The sequence below is a fragment of the Protomyctophum bolini genome (genome assembly GCF_963924005.1).
Source record: "Protomyctophum bolini genome assembly, chromosome: 9".
Taxonomy (NCBI): Eukaryota; Metazoa; Chordata; class Actinopteri; order Myctophiformes; family Myctophidae; genus Protomyctophum; species Protomyctophum bolini.
In genome coordinates this window covers 42,502,775-42,519,924 of record NC_137870.1, presented here as the reverse complement: position 1 = coordinate 42,519,924, position 17,150 = coordinate 42,502,775, and the positions used below count along the sequence as shown (strand labels likewise).

Here is a 17,150-nt window from a genome sequence, read left to right as displayed (position 1 = left end):
ACATTAGTGTGTACGTAGACAAGTCTGCTGGTCTCTCCCTCAGTCCCTCTTCAGACCTGCAGCCTCTTTGAGAGCCAGACGACGCTTCAATTATCCATCTAAAAACTTTAATTTAACTTCATTAAAGCAAACTACATCTAAATCTACAGCAGCAAAGATGGTGGCTAAACAGAGGATACGCATGGCCAACGAGAAGATGGCCAAGAACATCACCCAGAGAGGGAACGTGACTAGATCCGCTGTAAGTTGCTCAAATGTAGTTTTTTTTTTCATTAACTGACATATTTTTAATGCCAGTCAGTATTGTTTAAAAACTACAATGTTGGTTTGTTTTAAATAGAGCATGAGACTTCTGTATAATAAGTATCTTGGAGTAGATATAAAGCTATAGAATCTGAGTTTAAAGTTTGGTAATAAGATTACGAAAACGAAACGAAAATCATGGAAATCAAATTTCCAGTATATTATGTGATGGTATATATTCATTCAACTAATGATTCTTCATGTGTTTTCCATGGCAGAGAACCCTGGGAGATGACAAGGGAGTGGGTCCATGGCTCCTGGCTCTGTTCATATTTGTTGTCTGTGGTTCAGGTAAATATTGAATACGGATTCCTTCTTGTCTTCTATAAATCAAGTTAGATGTTGAGTGTTTTGTATTTACAAAAAGGCATATACACACATGATCATAATTAATAATTATCGTCTCTGTCGGATTAAAACATTTTCAGGATTCACTTCAAAAGTAGATCTACAAGCTCAAAGCAGTTGCTTGTGGATCTGCTATTTTTTACACTTGTGTGATGCTGTAGTATGATCAAGGTTAAGGATAAGGTGTTAATTTATGGGGAGGAAAAACACAAAACGTTATGGACATAAGAGGTTTCTGCCCAATATCAACACACACAGTAACTAGTCTAAACTAAAGCATAAAAACACTAACAAGCTTGAGACTTCATACCCTTTGAGTCCTGGAAGGTCTGTGTCAGTGTCTCACTGTAAAAATCCTCAGTTTTAATTCTTAGACCATCATTCCTGCATTATATATAAATGTATATTTTGAGTGGCTATTGAGGACTTCAACGTTATGTAATTGTACGTCAAAATGCAGATGTTGAGGGACCAACTGAAGTATCAAAGTCCATATGTTATCATCCGCCAGCCAGGACCATGATAATCTTTGGTCTCTGTCTCCTCTGAGTGGAATTAGAGATTATATTTCTACCTCTACTGTCTGTGTGTGTGTGCTCATCAACTGTCTAAACACATACTGTACGCACTTGAGTGTGTTTGTGCTTGTAGCGTAGGCTACTTTATACTGTACGTGGTGTGAGGGCCAAATGTCCCCACAAATATAGTAGTAGAATTTGAGAAGTAGACATTGTCAGGGAAAAGTTTCCTGGTCCTCACAAGATAAATGGTTGTTTTATGGTTAAAATAGATTTTCAGAGTTGTGCTCCAATTACAGTAAAACAAGATCTGCGGGCAACTAAGCATTTCTCAGGGTTGGGGTCCCACACTCCATGCTGTAACTTTAATGAGGATGTTTCAGCCTTCTGGCAAATTTCAACTCATTTGTTGATTTTGAAGAAGGCCAGAGGCCAAAAAGTCATCTAAATCAACACATTTTGTTAATTTTTAAGAAGGCCTGAAGGCCCGAAACTTCATCATTAACCACTTAAACCCCAGCATCCGTATTCCGGGGGAAGATTTTAGCTGAAAATAGCAGTTCTTACAAGCTCACAATGAATCGCAACGCTTGTAGATCGGCTATTGTCATGAGCAAAAATAGAAAAGGCACTTAGTATAGAGCCCTGGGGGTCTCCGGTCATTCAAGTAAAGGAATTAAGTGGTTAAAGTTACTGCATATGGAGCCAGAGTGTGTAACACTTTCTTCCTTTTTAAAGTTTATTCCCAGCACCTCACCACAGCCTTTGGTGTGCATTACTGGCGTTCCTAAAATTATTTCCTCACAATAATAGTCATACGTGTGTGTGTGTGTGTGTGTGTGTGTGTGTTATCAGCTATCTTCCAGATCATCCAGAGCATCAGGATGGGCATGTAAACGTGACATCATCATCATGGGATGAAGAAAAAGAGACCATCCATTGCTCCACCGACAAGATTACAGCAAACGCCTTGGACCACTGCCATCTTTACACACACAAACGCACCACCAAATTCCCAGCTACCCCTCTCCACCCTCCTCCCCTGCCCCAGGCAAACCATTCCTCCTTTGTAAACTTTCCTTCATGCAGGGGTTTTCATTGCGTTTGAACCAGGGCCAGGTTTGTTTCCCAGCCTTTCTAACCTTCAGATCAAAAAAAAACCACTAAAGCCTTTCTGAGGCCACGAAGATGATGATGACCCAGAAATTAAGGTCCGCGTTCGTTTAGGTTATTTTTGTCCTTTTATATGCTTCCTACAGCTACACACAACTGCCTCAGATTGAGTCTCTCTCTACCAGAGAGGAACCGTACCTATATCTACCACACCTCGTCTTATCTAGCCAGTGGTTCTCAACATGGGGTGTGGGGACCCCCAGGGGTCCTTTAGTGGGGGGGCTTAAACAAACTGGAAGTCTCGAATTAAAAAGGTTGAGAATCACTGGTCCAGGATATGTTTCTCCACACATTTGAGGTGCAGCACAAGTTTCAGTCACCTTTAGAGAATTCCTTAACTTCCACAGCATGTGGTTTCTCCACCACGCTCGTGGGAGTTTTTCTGGTTTGACTTCCACGCTTTCCAAAAAAATCCAGGAAACTTGTATTTGATCAATTCTCTTTCATACCCGGAGGACAAAAGCTACGGTTTCTTTGAGTTGAACTCGTTACATTCCTATTGTTGTGTCATTTTTAAGGTGTTTCCTAAGAACACCCAGCCACACCCAGCTCTATTGTCCCCCTTGTTTTTCATTAATGCTGAGATGTTCACACAGCAGTGTGACCATGTTAGTCTCATGTTGTTTGTTGACACTCATTGCTATCTCTGTCTGTGAGTTTGTCAATGAGGAGGAGGACATAAGAATTTGTCTTTATCTGTCACAGACTGTCGTCTATCGCTAATCTCCATCTCTTTGTGTTGCTATGAGTTGTCAAGCCTGATTTCATTATGTGTCAGTGTCGCACACTAAAATAGCGGATCTACAAGCTGCTACAATCTGAAAATAGATAAAGTGCTTATCAGCACTTCATTACAGCATTACTGCTGTTATTACTGATGCTCACATTGTTCTACCTAACATATGAGCTGCCTGCAGGTAATAAAATAAACAAAAGCATTTTATAGTCTATCATGACATGGTGAAAGTTACTTGACTAACAAAAACACTGTTTCCATTCACAAGAGCTAGTAGATCGGCTATTCCCGGTGTGCAATGCAATGCACAACCAAGTATAAATTAAGGGTCAGTTTCTCCACATCTCTCTTTCTCTATGAGATGTAATTCTCTTCATCCACACTGGACTGCAGCCTTTATGACCAGGACAGTATTCATACAATAATCTGCTTCCATTTCACCTCCAGTCAGTGTTCCAACACAGAAGTTGTTCTCTGGATGTCAGTTTAAATATTTTATTCAAAGTGCCTAAACTGTCAATCAGTTCCTCCAGCAATGTTTATTCCAAACTATATAGTCTTGTGCTTTAAAATGGTTGTAAGACCCCAGTATCTGGTGTTTACACCTCTCTATATCTCTTTTGTCTACACAGTAGCCTATATTTGTTTGTGTTGTATCTTACTTGACAGAATTCATGTCTCTTGCGAACGGGAGGATTTGAATGTAGGGAGGTGGCAGACTGCACTGTGTGTGGTCTCTCCACCTGTCTGTCAAAATAAACATGTTTACATAATGAAATAAATGCTTGTTGAAGAATTATCGTTGTGTATGATTGTCTGTTACTGAAAAATAATCATAAGTGAATTATATACTGAAGAAACATTAGGTCATGGATATGAAGGAGCTTTATGCATGCATAATAAAACAGATAAATAGATTATTAATGGTTTGTTCACTAGTGATGGTGCAGGTAGAAGCTAAAACTCACACTATAATAATAGCTGTGTTTGTACACTAGGTGGCGACATAGACCAAACGTACTTAGACTCCTTCAAAACCGCTCTCAAAGAGCATCTACAGGCGGCTGCACTGGCCCCCATAATAAAGTCAAAGTAGTAGCCCCTCCTATATCCAGCTTTTGGTGTGAGAGATGGGCAGTATTTGAAATACATGTATTTTAAATACTTTTTTGTATTTTGTAATTTGTATTTCGCTGGGATGGAAGAAATGAGATGTATTTTGTATCTAAATACTTTCAGATTGAGTATTTTCTGTATTTCAAATACATAAAATACTTTTTTTGTTTTAATGTAATTTTATTCTCAAATGGACAAATGTTAAAACATTTACACTGCCTCAGGTTTAAACTGTAGGGGCAAAACACACGCACCCACCCATACACACAACACAACACAATGTGTGATGTCACTTCTATTCCGCCTTCTGATTAATCAATCAGATTGATTGATTGAAATATTTATTAACAGTTTGCAGAATTACAGTACATTTCAAGCACAAACTCAATACAAAGACTGTTAACTATGAGTAGACGACCCAATTAATCATTACACTTGTTTACACAGGGTCCACCATGTTCAATTCATCAAAACATTTAGAGACGTACAAATAGACACTTCTATATAGTTAAAGAACAGAACAGGAATTCATTATAAAGGAAGGGAAAAGGGAAAAGAAACATGCAGTGAGGGGAAAAAGGGGGGGGCGGTGGGGATTCAGATTTTATGGGGCCAGTTTCGAATTGCAGCTGTTCACATGTCTTAATGGCTGTTGGTAGGGCGTTCCACATTTTGGTGGCATAGGAGCGAAAATAATTTAGTGTACAGGTTCAGACCTGTACATAGGACATGTTTTCTGTTGGAGAGAGACCGACCTTTACACAACTCCGTCTGATAAAAAGGGGGAGAGAGATTAATTCATCAATGATTTAATTGCGAACGCAGTGAGCACTTACTATGAGACCTAGCAGATCATGTCTGTCTGTCTGTCTGTCCCGCTTTTGTGCCCATATATGGAGCTGAGTGATTTGTGTCACCATGACTCAGCCATAACCATATAAGGAGTCCCCAAAGCAGCTATACGTCCAAAACCCAAATATGTACGAGCTGCGTTCGCTTCCCGCGTTTGCGCGTCTTACTGGTTAATAAACTCAGTTTATTAATTAAATAGACCTTTAATTAACAAACACAAGGATGTTTCCATTGTTTCCAGAGCAAAAGAGGAAACTCACCAACTGGATCTACAAAGTCAACATGGTCCACAAAGTCTCTCTTGGCCACGTGGACTGCAACCTGAAGCAGAGGAGAGATTATATACAGCTCACACACACATCTAAAACAGTGTGATTAGATAAAGGAATTTACTTTTGTGTGACATTGTATAGTATGATCAAGTATAGGCATTCATTCCGCCTTTAAATGGAGTTTACTGCAGCCTGAAGCCTAAACACACATCCAACGTTCCATAGACTGGTCATTTCAAAAGGGAGGGACTAGCGCCCCTCAAAAAAACGCAAAAAAGTAAAATATGCAGTTAAGAGGTTTCTGCCTGACAGCAACGATATACTGTAACAGTAATGTAACATTGTGTCTTCAGTGTTGACTCACCGACTTGTCTTTGGAGACCTTCTTAAAAACAACTTGTTTATCAGTCATGGCTGGTGGTCTGCACGCACGCACACACACACACACACACACACACACACACACACACGATAGTTCACAACAATGAGGCCCATAGGGCCATAGAAGCAACCATGAGGCCAATAGGGCCATAGATTGCCCGAATTTATTCCAGAGAAATATTCCTTATAAACTCAGTCATGTGGGTCATGTGTTTTGAGTTATGACGCAATAGCTGTAACGCAGTCCAGTTTTCAAGTCACAGCCTGGAAACTCACAGACTGAGAGACATGGTCTATAGCAAAGGAACTAGGACTAGCAACTAGTCATGTAAAAAGCCCAGTCCACTCCAAAGTCATTATTCGTGCCTTGCAAACAGTTATGTCTGGACTGACCAGTTGCAAACCGCTGCCATTTAGGGATAATGCTTGCAACTTGCAAGTCGTTGCAAGTAGTTGGTTGCATTGGTGTGGACTGGCTAAATGGACTGATTAAATGTAGGCCTACTCATTTGCTCACATATAAGCATTTGTGTCTAATCATGGACATACATACAGTATCCACTGCATGGGACCAAAAGGGGCTAAAGGTTTGGATTTGGATTGCCAGTTGGGATGAGAGCTTATAGGCGGCGGGTGGATTTTACCTTTGGGTAGGCTAGAATTGCGTGGGGGGGACGCACCGCAGATTTATTTTTATTTCCCCCAGATGGTCTAGGCAGCGTCAGGTTACTAAAAATGAGTTACTTTGACCAAATTTGCTCACGAAAGCAACACCCTTGACCCAATTATAGCCACTGCATATAACTTTTAATTAAAGTTCCCCGAGCAATGTTTTGGCCGATATGGGTATTTTTCTCGAGTCAGTGTGGAGATTACCCGGCGGTGTTGCTGCCCCTCCCGGCTCATGGCTCTTCACAGACGGCACAGAGACAGCAGCCACTCCGCTGAACGTGTCAGTGTTGCTGCAGTCAGTGCAGTGGTGTGGACTGTGAACCGTGCGGACGGTCACTGGTGGTGCTGCTGACTGCTGAGTGCTGACAGCTGCCCCACTGGGCGTGTCTGCGTCGCGTCAGCGTCACCGTCACAGAATGTTCCCTTTTTAATCAATGAAGGGTGGCTCCACTGCCCGCGTTGTGCGTGCGTGCCGCGACGCAGACGCGCCCAGTGGAGCCCTGGCGTAAGCCTTCCCTAGCCTTACATACCCGCCGCCTATAACTCACTCAGTGATGATGTTTAAGCCCTGATAGACTGTAGTGTATAGGCTACATGTCTTACCCCTATAGACTGGTGTCATAGCATCCACTTTAAGCCCTGATAGACTGTAGTGTATAGGCTGCATGTCTTAATGGCTGTTAACGTTCCACATTTTGGTGGCATATATAGGACTACTAGAGTTTTTTATACATAATGTTTTATTTCCTTTTTTTTTTATTCACTTAATTATTGTCATTTTCCCATGTTGATCACTAGATGGCACTAAACTCCAATGCATCTTGCACCAGCTGTTATTGTCCGTTTTGCATTTTGTCCTTTAGGTAAATGAACGTCACAGCTGTGTAACTGTAAATCTATAGGAGGCATTTGACATGCATGGAACACTTTATGGGATAACATCAGGTATAATAGCTACAACAAAACAATAAGTATTCCATAATAATATAAAAAGTAACACTACAACCCTGTAGTGCAGGCCCTGTACTGTATATGTTAATTCATTCATGTCAAATGATGTAACTTCCATCCATCCAGCCATCTCCAACTGCTTATCCTGATGGTTCAACTTTAACCATCTTGATAGATAACATTTGTATATGTGGATTATCCAATATGTAATATCAATATCTCAGGAATATTAATATATCTTGATAGGACCAGGCGTTTAATCCAACCATGAATCATTAAGATACTCTTTGACCAGAAGAATGTATAGTGGAACCATTCATTTAGCTGTAGGAAGACACCATGTAACCAGATGTAAAAATGTAATACAGTAGATTTACTCTCAAACCAAAAATCATAGGCGTTCAAAGTCTTAATATCCCTAATCAGCCACGTCGAGTCTGTGGGGGCTATGGGGCTATAGCCCCCATGAATAATTATATATTAGGGACCCTAATATATAATTATTAACTTTAATATGATCCAGTATGAATACCTTTTTGCTTGACTGTTTAAAGTTAGCCTTAGCTAGGATTCTAGGAATATCTTTGTAAGAGTTGCCGAGCGGTCAAGGCTCCAAGAATAGACGCAGTTCAAGAATGTAGATCTTTTGTTGTATTTATTAATATGACGGATTGTCACAGCCCGGGTCTGAGGCAAAACAAAATACTAAAAAATAATACTGTCCACAATACACTTTCAAAAACCAAAAGTCTTGTTAGGTTGTGTTTACATTAGAGTTGTAGTCTTGTTAGGTTGTGTTTACATTTGCGCCGTGGCAGTTCTTCAATATGTCATAAGTCTTGCGTTGAACCCGCCTCTAGCGGCCTCATACAGCCTCATATCGCTCCTCTAGCGGCCTCATACAGCCTCATATTGCTCTTCTAGCGGCCTCATACAGCCTCATATCGCTCCTCTAGCGGCCTCATATCGCTCCTCTAGCGGCCTCATACAGCCTCATATTGCTCTTCTAGCGGCCTCATACAGCCTCATATCGCTCCTCTAGCGGCCTCATACAGCCTCATATCGCTCCTCTAGCGGCCTCATACAGCCTCATATCGCTCCTCTAGCGGCCTCATACAGCCTCATATCGCTCCTCTAGCGGCCCAATATCGCTCCTCTAGCGGCCTCATACAGCCTCATATCGCTCCTCTAGCGGCCTCATACAGCCTCATATCGCTCCTCTAGCGGCCTCATACAGCCTCATATCGCTCCTCTAGCGGCCTCATATCGCTCCTCTAGCAGCCTCATATCGCTCCGGCCAGAATTGGTCCGAATACATCATCTCTGCCTGAGAGATCCCAGACTCACCCAGCTGGCAGAATGCAAATGTTGTCCAGCAGGGGGAGTGGTTCCACCAGGCTATGTTATTGTAACACAGGTCCAGAAAATGGGCTAAATCACCCTTAACAATAAATAGATAAATACAATGGATTCAAATGGGCTAAATCATTCTTCAATATGAATAGATAAATAACTGTTAAAAAGTCCTCAAGTGACAATTAATTAATTCAGTCATATCCCTCATTACACTAAAACTATACACAGATTCTACGGGGGCAGTTTGGAATTGCAGCCATCCGTAGGTGCCCTTTGAGAGGTTGACATGTAAACATGAGCGAAGTCCCAGCTCTGCTGGAGACTGTTTAGTTTGTTCAATGAAGAATTGAGTAATGCAACTGTAATTTAAGTTTGTTTGGTGTTCAGCTAAAAACGTTTTTTTGCACTCAAGTGTTGTAACTGCTCCTAAACCCTCTTATCTGTGGCAGAAATATGACAACGATCCAACTGATATCGATAGGGGTTTTAATTTTCCTCATACGACAACCGTGAAAAACTGTAAAGAAATCACATAATATACTTTTAAATACAATGAAACAATTAAATATGAATGTCCTTGTTGAGTTTCACAGCTGTAACACTGCGTGTTGTACCAGAAATATAAAGTGAAGAAATATAGACGGAGGAATAACACTGAAGAGTAAATAAATAACACACCAGGAGGCATCAGCTATGTGTTGCTGGGTCAGTAGTATGCACATCTCTGACAGGTTTATTTACACCGGGTTATATACACATAGTTAACAAGCACTTCCTGTCTGGTGTTAGGTACTTCACAATAAGAGTAATATCAATAATAAAATATATATACAATTCAGATCATTATTCCAACACCCCCACTTGATCTCACATTGGTTATATTTTCTTTTTCATACATTTCTCTTATATACACATTATATTCTCCCCTCTCTTCTTTCCACAATATAATACAAAATGCATATGTCTCTTCAAACAAATCTTTAACACTTCTGTAACACACTCAAGTTAAACCTTTGACATCCGTCATCATGTTCAATGTTGTCATTACTGGTTTCAATAATAAAGTTAAATACACATGTTACTCTTCTTCAAATGCATATTTTCTTCTCCATATACTCAATAATAAATAGCAGATTAAATAAATCACAAAATCAGATCACTCAAACACAAATGAACATTTCTTTCTCTTTGGTTTCTTTTGTGTTCTCTTCTTCTTTTGCATAGCTGGGTTTTGAGTACTAGTGTGATTTTTAGTCCAATAATCATGCACCATCCCGTTTCTGTCCCCCACTGCTTTCTTGCTTGCTTCCCCCACTGTTTTCTTGCCCTCTGGCTGTCTGACTTGTAACCTGTAGCTGTAGGAATAGTCCATGTTCTTCAGGACCTTTTCTGCACTGACAGTTACATAGTCACTCAAATAGGCTGGCTTCATCCTCACTCTGGAAGGGTAACGTGTCTGCTGTTTAGCCTCATCTTTAGCCTCGCCCTCATCTGACTGGTTTGCCTGAGGTATAGCTACTACCGTCTCGTGCACTTGCTGCTGAACCTGCACAGTCTGGTTTGTCTGAGGTGTAGCTACTATAGCCTCGTGCACTTGCTGCTGAACCTGCCCTCGTGGTAGGAGTGGAGTATTTATCTTAGACCTACCCCTCCATCTCGGCACATATAAATCATCATCATCATCATCATCATCATTAACAGTCTGGCGCTCTACAATGGGTGGGATCACATACTTCAACCTGTGCGTCTGCACTTTACCATTAGCATTAGCCATACATTTCTGGTCGTTCACTGTGTTCAAATAATACATTCTGTTGTACAAATATATTTTGAACCTGGTATCTCTGCACTTCAGAACATTGTTACCTTTCTGGAAAATAACAGTGGCACCTCTGGTGGTTGCTGCTTGCACCGAAAACATGTCCTGTGGATATGTAGGAATGTATAATGCCCGTCTCAGGGTAGTTGTGTGGCGCTGCCCCCTGCTGTCGATCAGGATCACCTTTGCATCTCCTCTGCGCTCCGCCACTCCCCGACATCTCGTACCGTCAGCCAACTCCATACAGTGTTCTTTAGGCTGGAAACTGCCGTCGAAACTTGTGAACTTTGTGATGTCCGTGATGACATGGGAAGTCGCTCTTGTGTCGACCATCAGACCCGTCTGTCTCTCACGATCACGATGTCCTCTTTCGGCTCTCACTTGTTGAACTTCGGCATCACAGTCTCTCACCCCGAATGAGTACTCGTGCTCGCTGTTCTTCTTCTCCGACACTCTCCGTGCCTCATCTCGCCGCTGTTGTCTCCTCCTTCTGCAGACCGCGTACCGGTGTGTAGAACGTTGACAGTATTCACACCACTCCAGGCGTTCGCACATTTTGGCGATGTGGCCTCTCACGCCGCATCTGTAGCACATCCTACCGTCACCAACGCTCACCGTCCCTCGCTGGTCATCATCAGGACTTTCATGTAGCATAGACATAGACGGCTGCGGCACTCGGATCTGGGCGCTCATGACACCGTCATTTCCTGATGCTGCTGCAGCCGGCTCTTTGACTGTATAAAAGGCTCTCAAGATCTTTAGTGCCTTGCGTCCATCATCCGTCGCTGCTCGTGTAATCAGCGACAGGCTCTTGCTGTCCAAAAACTGGACCAGCTCTCCATATGCCATAGCGTTCTTGTCTTCGTAGGGCACATCAACTTCTTCACCCTGAACGGGTGGCTCGAGATCTTTTAGGACGATATCCTTCAACCCCTGTAGTCTCAAATGTCCCAACATCCTCGTCTCCCACAGTATATATCTCTCAGCATCTCCGTCGAAACACAATCTTGACCAATGAGTCTGACCACTCGAATCAGCCCGCATGGTTCCGTTCTTCTGTTGTTAGCCTAACTCGAGACTAGTTTGGCAAAGCACGCCGACAACAAACTTTTCACCTCGTAAATAAATCCGGTCTCTCTGGGCCCATAACCTGTTGAGTTTCACAGCTGTAACACTGCGTGTTGTACCAGAAATATAAAGTGAAGAAATATAGACGGAGGAATAACACTGCTGAAGTAAATAAATACCACACCAGGAGGCATCAGCTATGTGTTGCTGGGTCAGTAGTATGCACATCTCTGACAGGTTTATTTACACCGGGTTATATACACATAGTTAACAAGCACTTCCTGTCTGGTGTTAGGTACTTCACAATAAGAGTAATATCAATAATAAAATATATATACAATTCAGATCATTATTCCAACAGTCCTGGTCAGCTAATCATGATGTCCTTATTATCTAAACAAACACAATAAAATGTACACAAACAATAAACACAAACAATAAACACAAACAATTAAACGATACAATGGCAATCAAACTTTTACAGACAAACAAAACAACTGGGAACATACCGTATGCGCCTTCTGCACAGATTATTTAGGAGTTCAGTTAAGTTCTTTCATATTATTTTCTTTCTTGTCTTTGTCATGTCAGAGTCTCTGACATGAGAGCGCTCCTCTCTGCAGCTCTGCTCTGTTTGTTCTGCTCTGACCTGCCCAAGACCCAACAGGTGCTTTAAATGAGGTGATTAGGATGAGGTGATTAGAGCAGGTGAGCCTAATTCAACCTGCCCATGAACCAGACAGACCACCAAAACAGAGCACAGTAGATGGCACTATATCACCATGCATTTATATGTACCCAAATAAACCTACATAATGTTCACATATACATTTTCAGAAAGGTGAGCAATAAAATAGAATAGAAACTAGAAATAGAAAAATAGAAATAGAAAAGTACAAAATACCCATTGCTGGGTATTAAGTGTATTATACTTTATTTTGGTAAAAATAATGTGTTCTCAATCAATGTTACTCATTTTTATTTGTAGTGTCTCACTCACAATTGCTGGACCCTGCAGTTCATTTATAAGGAATACACCACCATCGGTGAGAGGAAGATTTATTTTATTTTGTTTCGTTTGGACTACTGTTGAATTTAATTGTAATCGTTACATTATTTGTGAATTTGAATGGTTTAATGTATCTATTTCCAAAAGTATTTGAAGTGAAACCTATACAGAATTGTGTTTATGAAGCTATTGTTTTAGACATTAACACAGAGATGCCTCTGGCCTTGCTTTATGCAGGTCAGGTTTTTTGGTTTGGATCAGTTCTGTTCTGATTCAGCCCGACTCGGTCCAAGGATGGCGAGCTGCCGGTGATTGGAAGAACCCAGACCGTGTTGAATTCTCCTTGGGACAGACCCAGCCCCGAAGCCTTGTTGTTCCCCCCAGTGTGGTAGGAAATTGTCACACATACACTGCCCTGCAAGGAGCAGTGCAGTATTGGGCGGTGATACACACAGACTACACACACTAGAACTGGACATTGTCTCACGTATATAATCCACACACCCTCTGCCCTGCAAGGAGCAGTGCAGTATTGGACAATTAAGAATAGCACACACACACCCTCTGCCCTGTGAGGAACAGTGCAGGACTGGATAATTAAGAATAGCACACACACACCCTCTGCCCTGTGAGGAGCAGTGCAGGACTGGACAATTAAGAATAGCACACACACACCCTCTGCCCTGTGAGGAACAGTGCAGGCTGTAACAGCCAACACTTACACACGCTCACTAAGGTGTAGGCACTTTGTGTCTTTGGGACTATTTCATATAGCCACTTAGTGGTGTAAGGGTTTATTGTTTGTATTTATTGTCCTCATGGTTATTGCAGCATGTGAAGTGCTTATATTTGGATTAAAATCCTAATTGAGGAATTGATTTTGAAATGCATTTAATACTAAACTGTACTGGTTTCAACACTGCAACAGTTGCACAAGGTGTCAATCAGTCAGTGTAGTTGGGTGCACCCACAGATTTAAAAACCCCTGAGGTTTAAAAACCTAAGATTCATCTATTGATATCAAGGTATACCTATTTCATTTGTTGTTTACTGTCATGCTGTATGTTTGTGCGTAATGTTTTAGTTTAGTTTTTTCCTATTTCAATTTATATAAATTATTTGAAACTTGCATCTGGTCTCATTATTTACCCTCTGGCTCCAGTAGACCAACCTAAGTAGTCCTACGTCTAACCCTTGATTGTAACTTAGTAACTGTTCTACACTATCTATTCTATACGACACAGGTGTTACATTATATTGTTTTTAAGTGTGTACTTTTAATTGCTTTTTTACTTGTATACTTATAACCTACAGTTTTATATTAACATTTTACGAGCCGGGCGCACGCCAAAGTTCAAGTTCACGCTGGAATGATGAATGCCGGAAATTGCTGTCATTCCGGCGTACGCCCATATTTGTGTTTGTGTGTGTGTGTGTGTGTGTGTGTGTGTGTGTGTGTGTGTGTGTGTGTGTGTTTAGTGAGCAATACTTTACTATAGCAGTTCCTTAAAGGACCACTTCGCCACTTTCAACTTATTTATATGAAGATAATAAGGTCCTGACTAATGTTCTAATGTTAATGATAAAAACCACAATCCCTTAGATAGCACTTTTTGTAGACTTACATTAGCATTTGATACAGACTTATACCATGCTATCATTGTTATGTAGACAGCACTAGAATGGTATTGTATGTAGTCATAGCACTTCATAGTATATGTATAGCATAGTATAGTATATATAGATATTCCACTGTTACGTTCTTAGCTTACGCATGTTTCATGATAACTACTTTTTATGTATGTGATGTATTGCCAAGATTTTTGTTCTTGCTTAATGTAAATCGCTCTGGATTAAGAGCGTCTGCTAAATGCCTAAATTGTAATCCCTGTGTCCAAGTGTCCTTGAGCAAGACTCTGAACCATTGATTGCTCCTGATGTGCTGGTTGGTACCTTGCATGGTTTCCTCCGCCATCAGTGTGTGAATGGGTGAATGTAACGCAGTCTATATGTAAAGGTGTGTGAATGTGTGTGAATTGATGCACAATCTATGTAAAGCGCCTTGGATAATGGCGCTATACATAAATAGCTCCATTTACCATTTGTATTTACCATTTGAAGAACACCATGGGAACAATATTTATATTACTATAATAGTTATATTATTTATAATTTTAGAACACCAGGAACAATATTTATATTACTAGAATAGTTATATTATTTATAATTTTAGAACACCAGGAACAATATTTCACAACAATATTTTCATAAGAAGAAACTGTGAGGAACAACCTGGAGGACATTTGCACGCCTTTTATTGATTCGTTTTTTTAAGAGTTAAGTTTTACAGAAAGTAATCAAAAAAAGAAGGGAGAGAAACCAACTTTGCTTCTCGTTATTCACCAATTAACAGTTTTTACTGCCCTTAGCATTATTTAGCATAATTGATTGATTGTTTGATTATATTAAACAGAAAAGAAAAATCATCTCATTAAACAGAAAGTACAATAAAAGTGTACATAAGGACAAATTAACCTATCTGCTACCATTAATCAACTTATCTAAACAAATGCTAACTAGTAGAACAATTTCAGTTCTACTAGTGACCCTTACACAATAACAACACAGTGGACAATAACCCTTACACAATAACACAACACAGGCTGTGTTCTGCCCATCAAACACAAATGTTTGGTCAAACCATGTGACTCCCGTTGGAATTGCATTGTGGCAAGACACAGAGCATGTGTTCTGAATGTGTGTATGGGGCCTTACAAAACATTTCAACTTTAACAACATACTTATCATAAAAGTAACAGGTCTATAATCTGTTATTCTTCACTTAAATTCTTCACTTCATTCATAATCTAAATGATTACCAACTGCATGTACTTGTAAAATGTTTATCAAAGCAGTTTTGTTTAATCAGAACAATTAATCCATTGATTTAAATGTATGATCTCATCTTTAAAATCTTTTTTATTTATTTATATATATATATTTTATCCCACGATTTTGTAACCCATTTTTCACCCCTGTGTCAATCATCTAATGTGATCCTGGGCTCTACACACCCTCCACCAACCTAGTCCCCATATATGGGAGAGAGCAACGGACTTGAACTCATGCTTCCTTCATGCCTGACTTGCCTGAGTATCCAAGTTGCTACATTCTTGCCCATTCTGACCTGAGATCAGATTCTAAAAATGTCAGTCGTTCTTTGATTTTTGAAAAATAGCAGACCTAAAAGCTCGTAACGCGCCACTCGGTGGCACGCTATGAGCTTGTAGATCTGCTATTTTTCAAAAGCTAAAGCATAACATGATGCTAACACCAAAATGGGTTCCCGTTCAGAATGGGTTAAGGTTAGGAATAAGGTTAGGTTTAGACATAGTTTTACTGAGGTTAAGGTTAGGAATAAGGTTAGGTTTAGACATAGACATAGTTAGACACATTCGCGGGACATCTTACATAGCGGTTTTTCACTTCCTGTCTCTCAGTTTCCTGCTTAAACCGCTTTTCAAATTAAGACGCTCTAATGTTGAAGTGAACGGCTGGCGATCTGTAAGTTCCTTTTCAACCACTAGATGGCAGTGTTGGAGGTAAATGAGTTAAAGGGACACTTCACCTTATTTTATTGCCATATAACCATATCTTTATTTTAATTATGTTTGGGAGACAAGAAACATTTTCCTGGGGGGTTTTATGTGGGTAATAATTAATACAATATTTAGAATGTTTTTAGATATTTTAGTATTTCAAAGTGTCGGTGATGTCATGGACACTGGGCTCACTCCCTTCCTGGACTACATGTCTCAGTAAGACAGCATCTCCCCCTATCCACAAGGAGGAGCAGTGCACCAAAGCATTATGGGAATTGTAGTGCAGGAAGGTAGTGAGCTCAGTGTCCATGACATCATGGACATTATGAAATACTAACATATCTAAAAACTCATCATTATTATCCACATAGAAACCCCAGGACGGTGTTTCTAGTCTCCCAAACATCATTAAAATAAGATCTGGTTACAAAAGGGGTGAATTGTCCCTTTAATGTAATGCTAGCAGGACCAGTGGAGGAAGAAGTACTCACATTTGTATTGGAGTGCATAATGGGTACCTACGTACTCATTATGCACTATTTCACTTTCTGTCAAAATCTTTCACAAATAGCAGATTCACAAGATCATAGCATGGTGCATTGCAGCACATTGTGAGCTTGTAGATCTGCAGTTTTGAAAGAAACAAAGTAGTAAATTGTGCTTAAACGGTTAATGCATGTTACAGAGGATAGAGTATGTGAGTAAATGTACTCAGTGAGTCTCCATCAGTGTTACAGAGCATAGAGTATGTGAGTGAATGTACTCAGTGAGTCTCCATCAGTGTTACAGAGGATAGAGTATGTGAGTAAATGTACTCAGTGAATTTCCATCAGTGTTACAGAGCATAGAGTATGTGAGTAAATGTACTCAGTGAGTTTCCATCAGTGTTACAGAGCATAGAGCAGGAAACCACTGAAGGTGTTGTGGTTGTTTGAGTTATCATAGAGCATGTAGTTACTATCACCATGTAACCT

At 40.4% G+C, this 17,150-nt stretch overlaps 1 protein-coding gene across 1 annotated transcript; it reads left to right on the top strand.

Moving 5' to 3' along the window:
• Positions 1-27: 27 nt before the first annotated feature.
• On the top strand, positions 28-3,268 carry LOC308321186 (stress-associated endoplasmic reticulum protein 1-like). Its single transcript, XM_080772023.1, has 3 exons — positions 28-241; positions 522-594; positions 2,025-3,268. The coding sequence occupies exons 1-3, from the start codon at positions 158-160 to the stop codon at positions 2,063-2,065; spliced, it is 198 nt and encodes a 65-aa protein (XP_080628149.1). The 5' UTR covers positions 28-157; the 3' UTR covers positions 2,066-3,268.
• Positions 3,269-17,150: the final 13,882 nt, after the last annotated feature.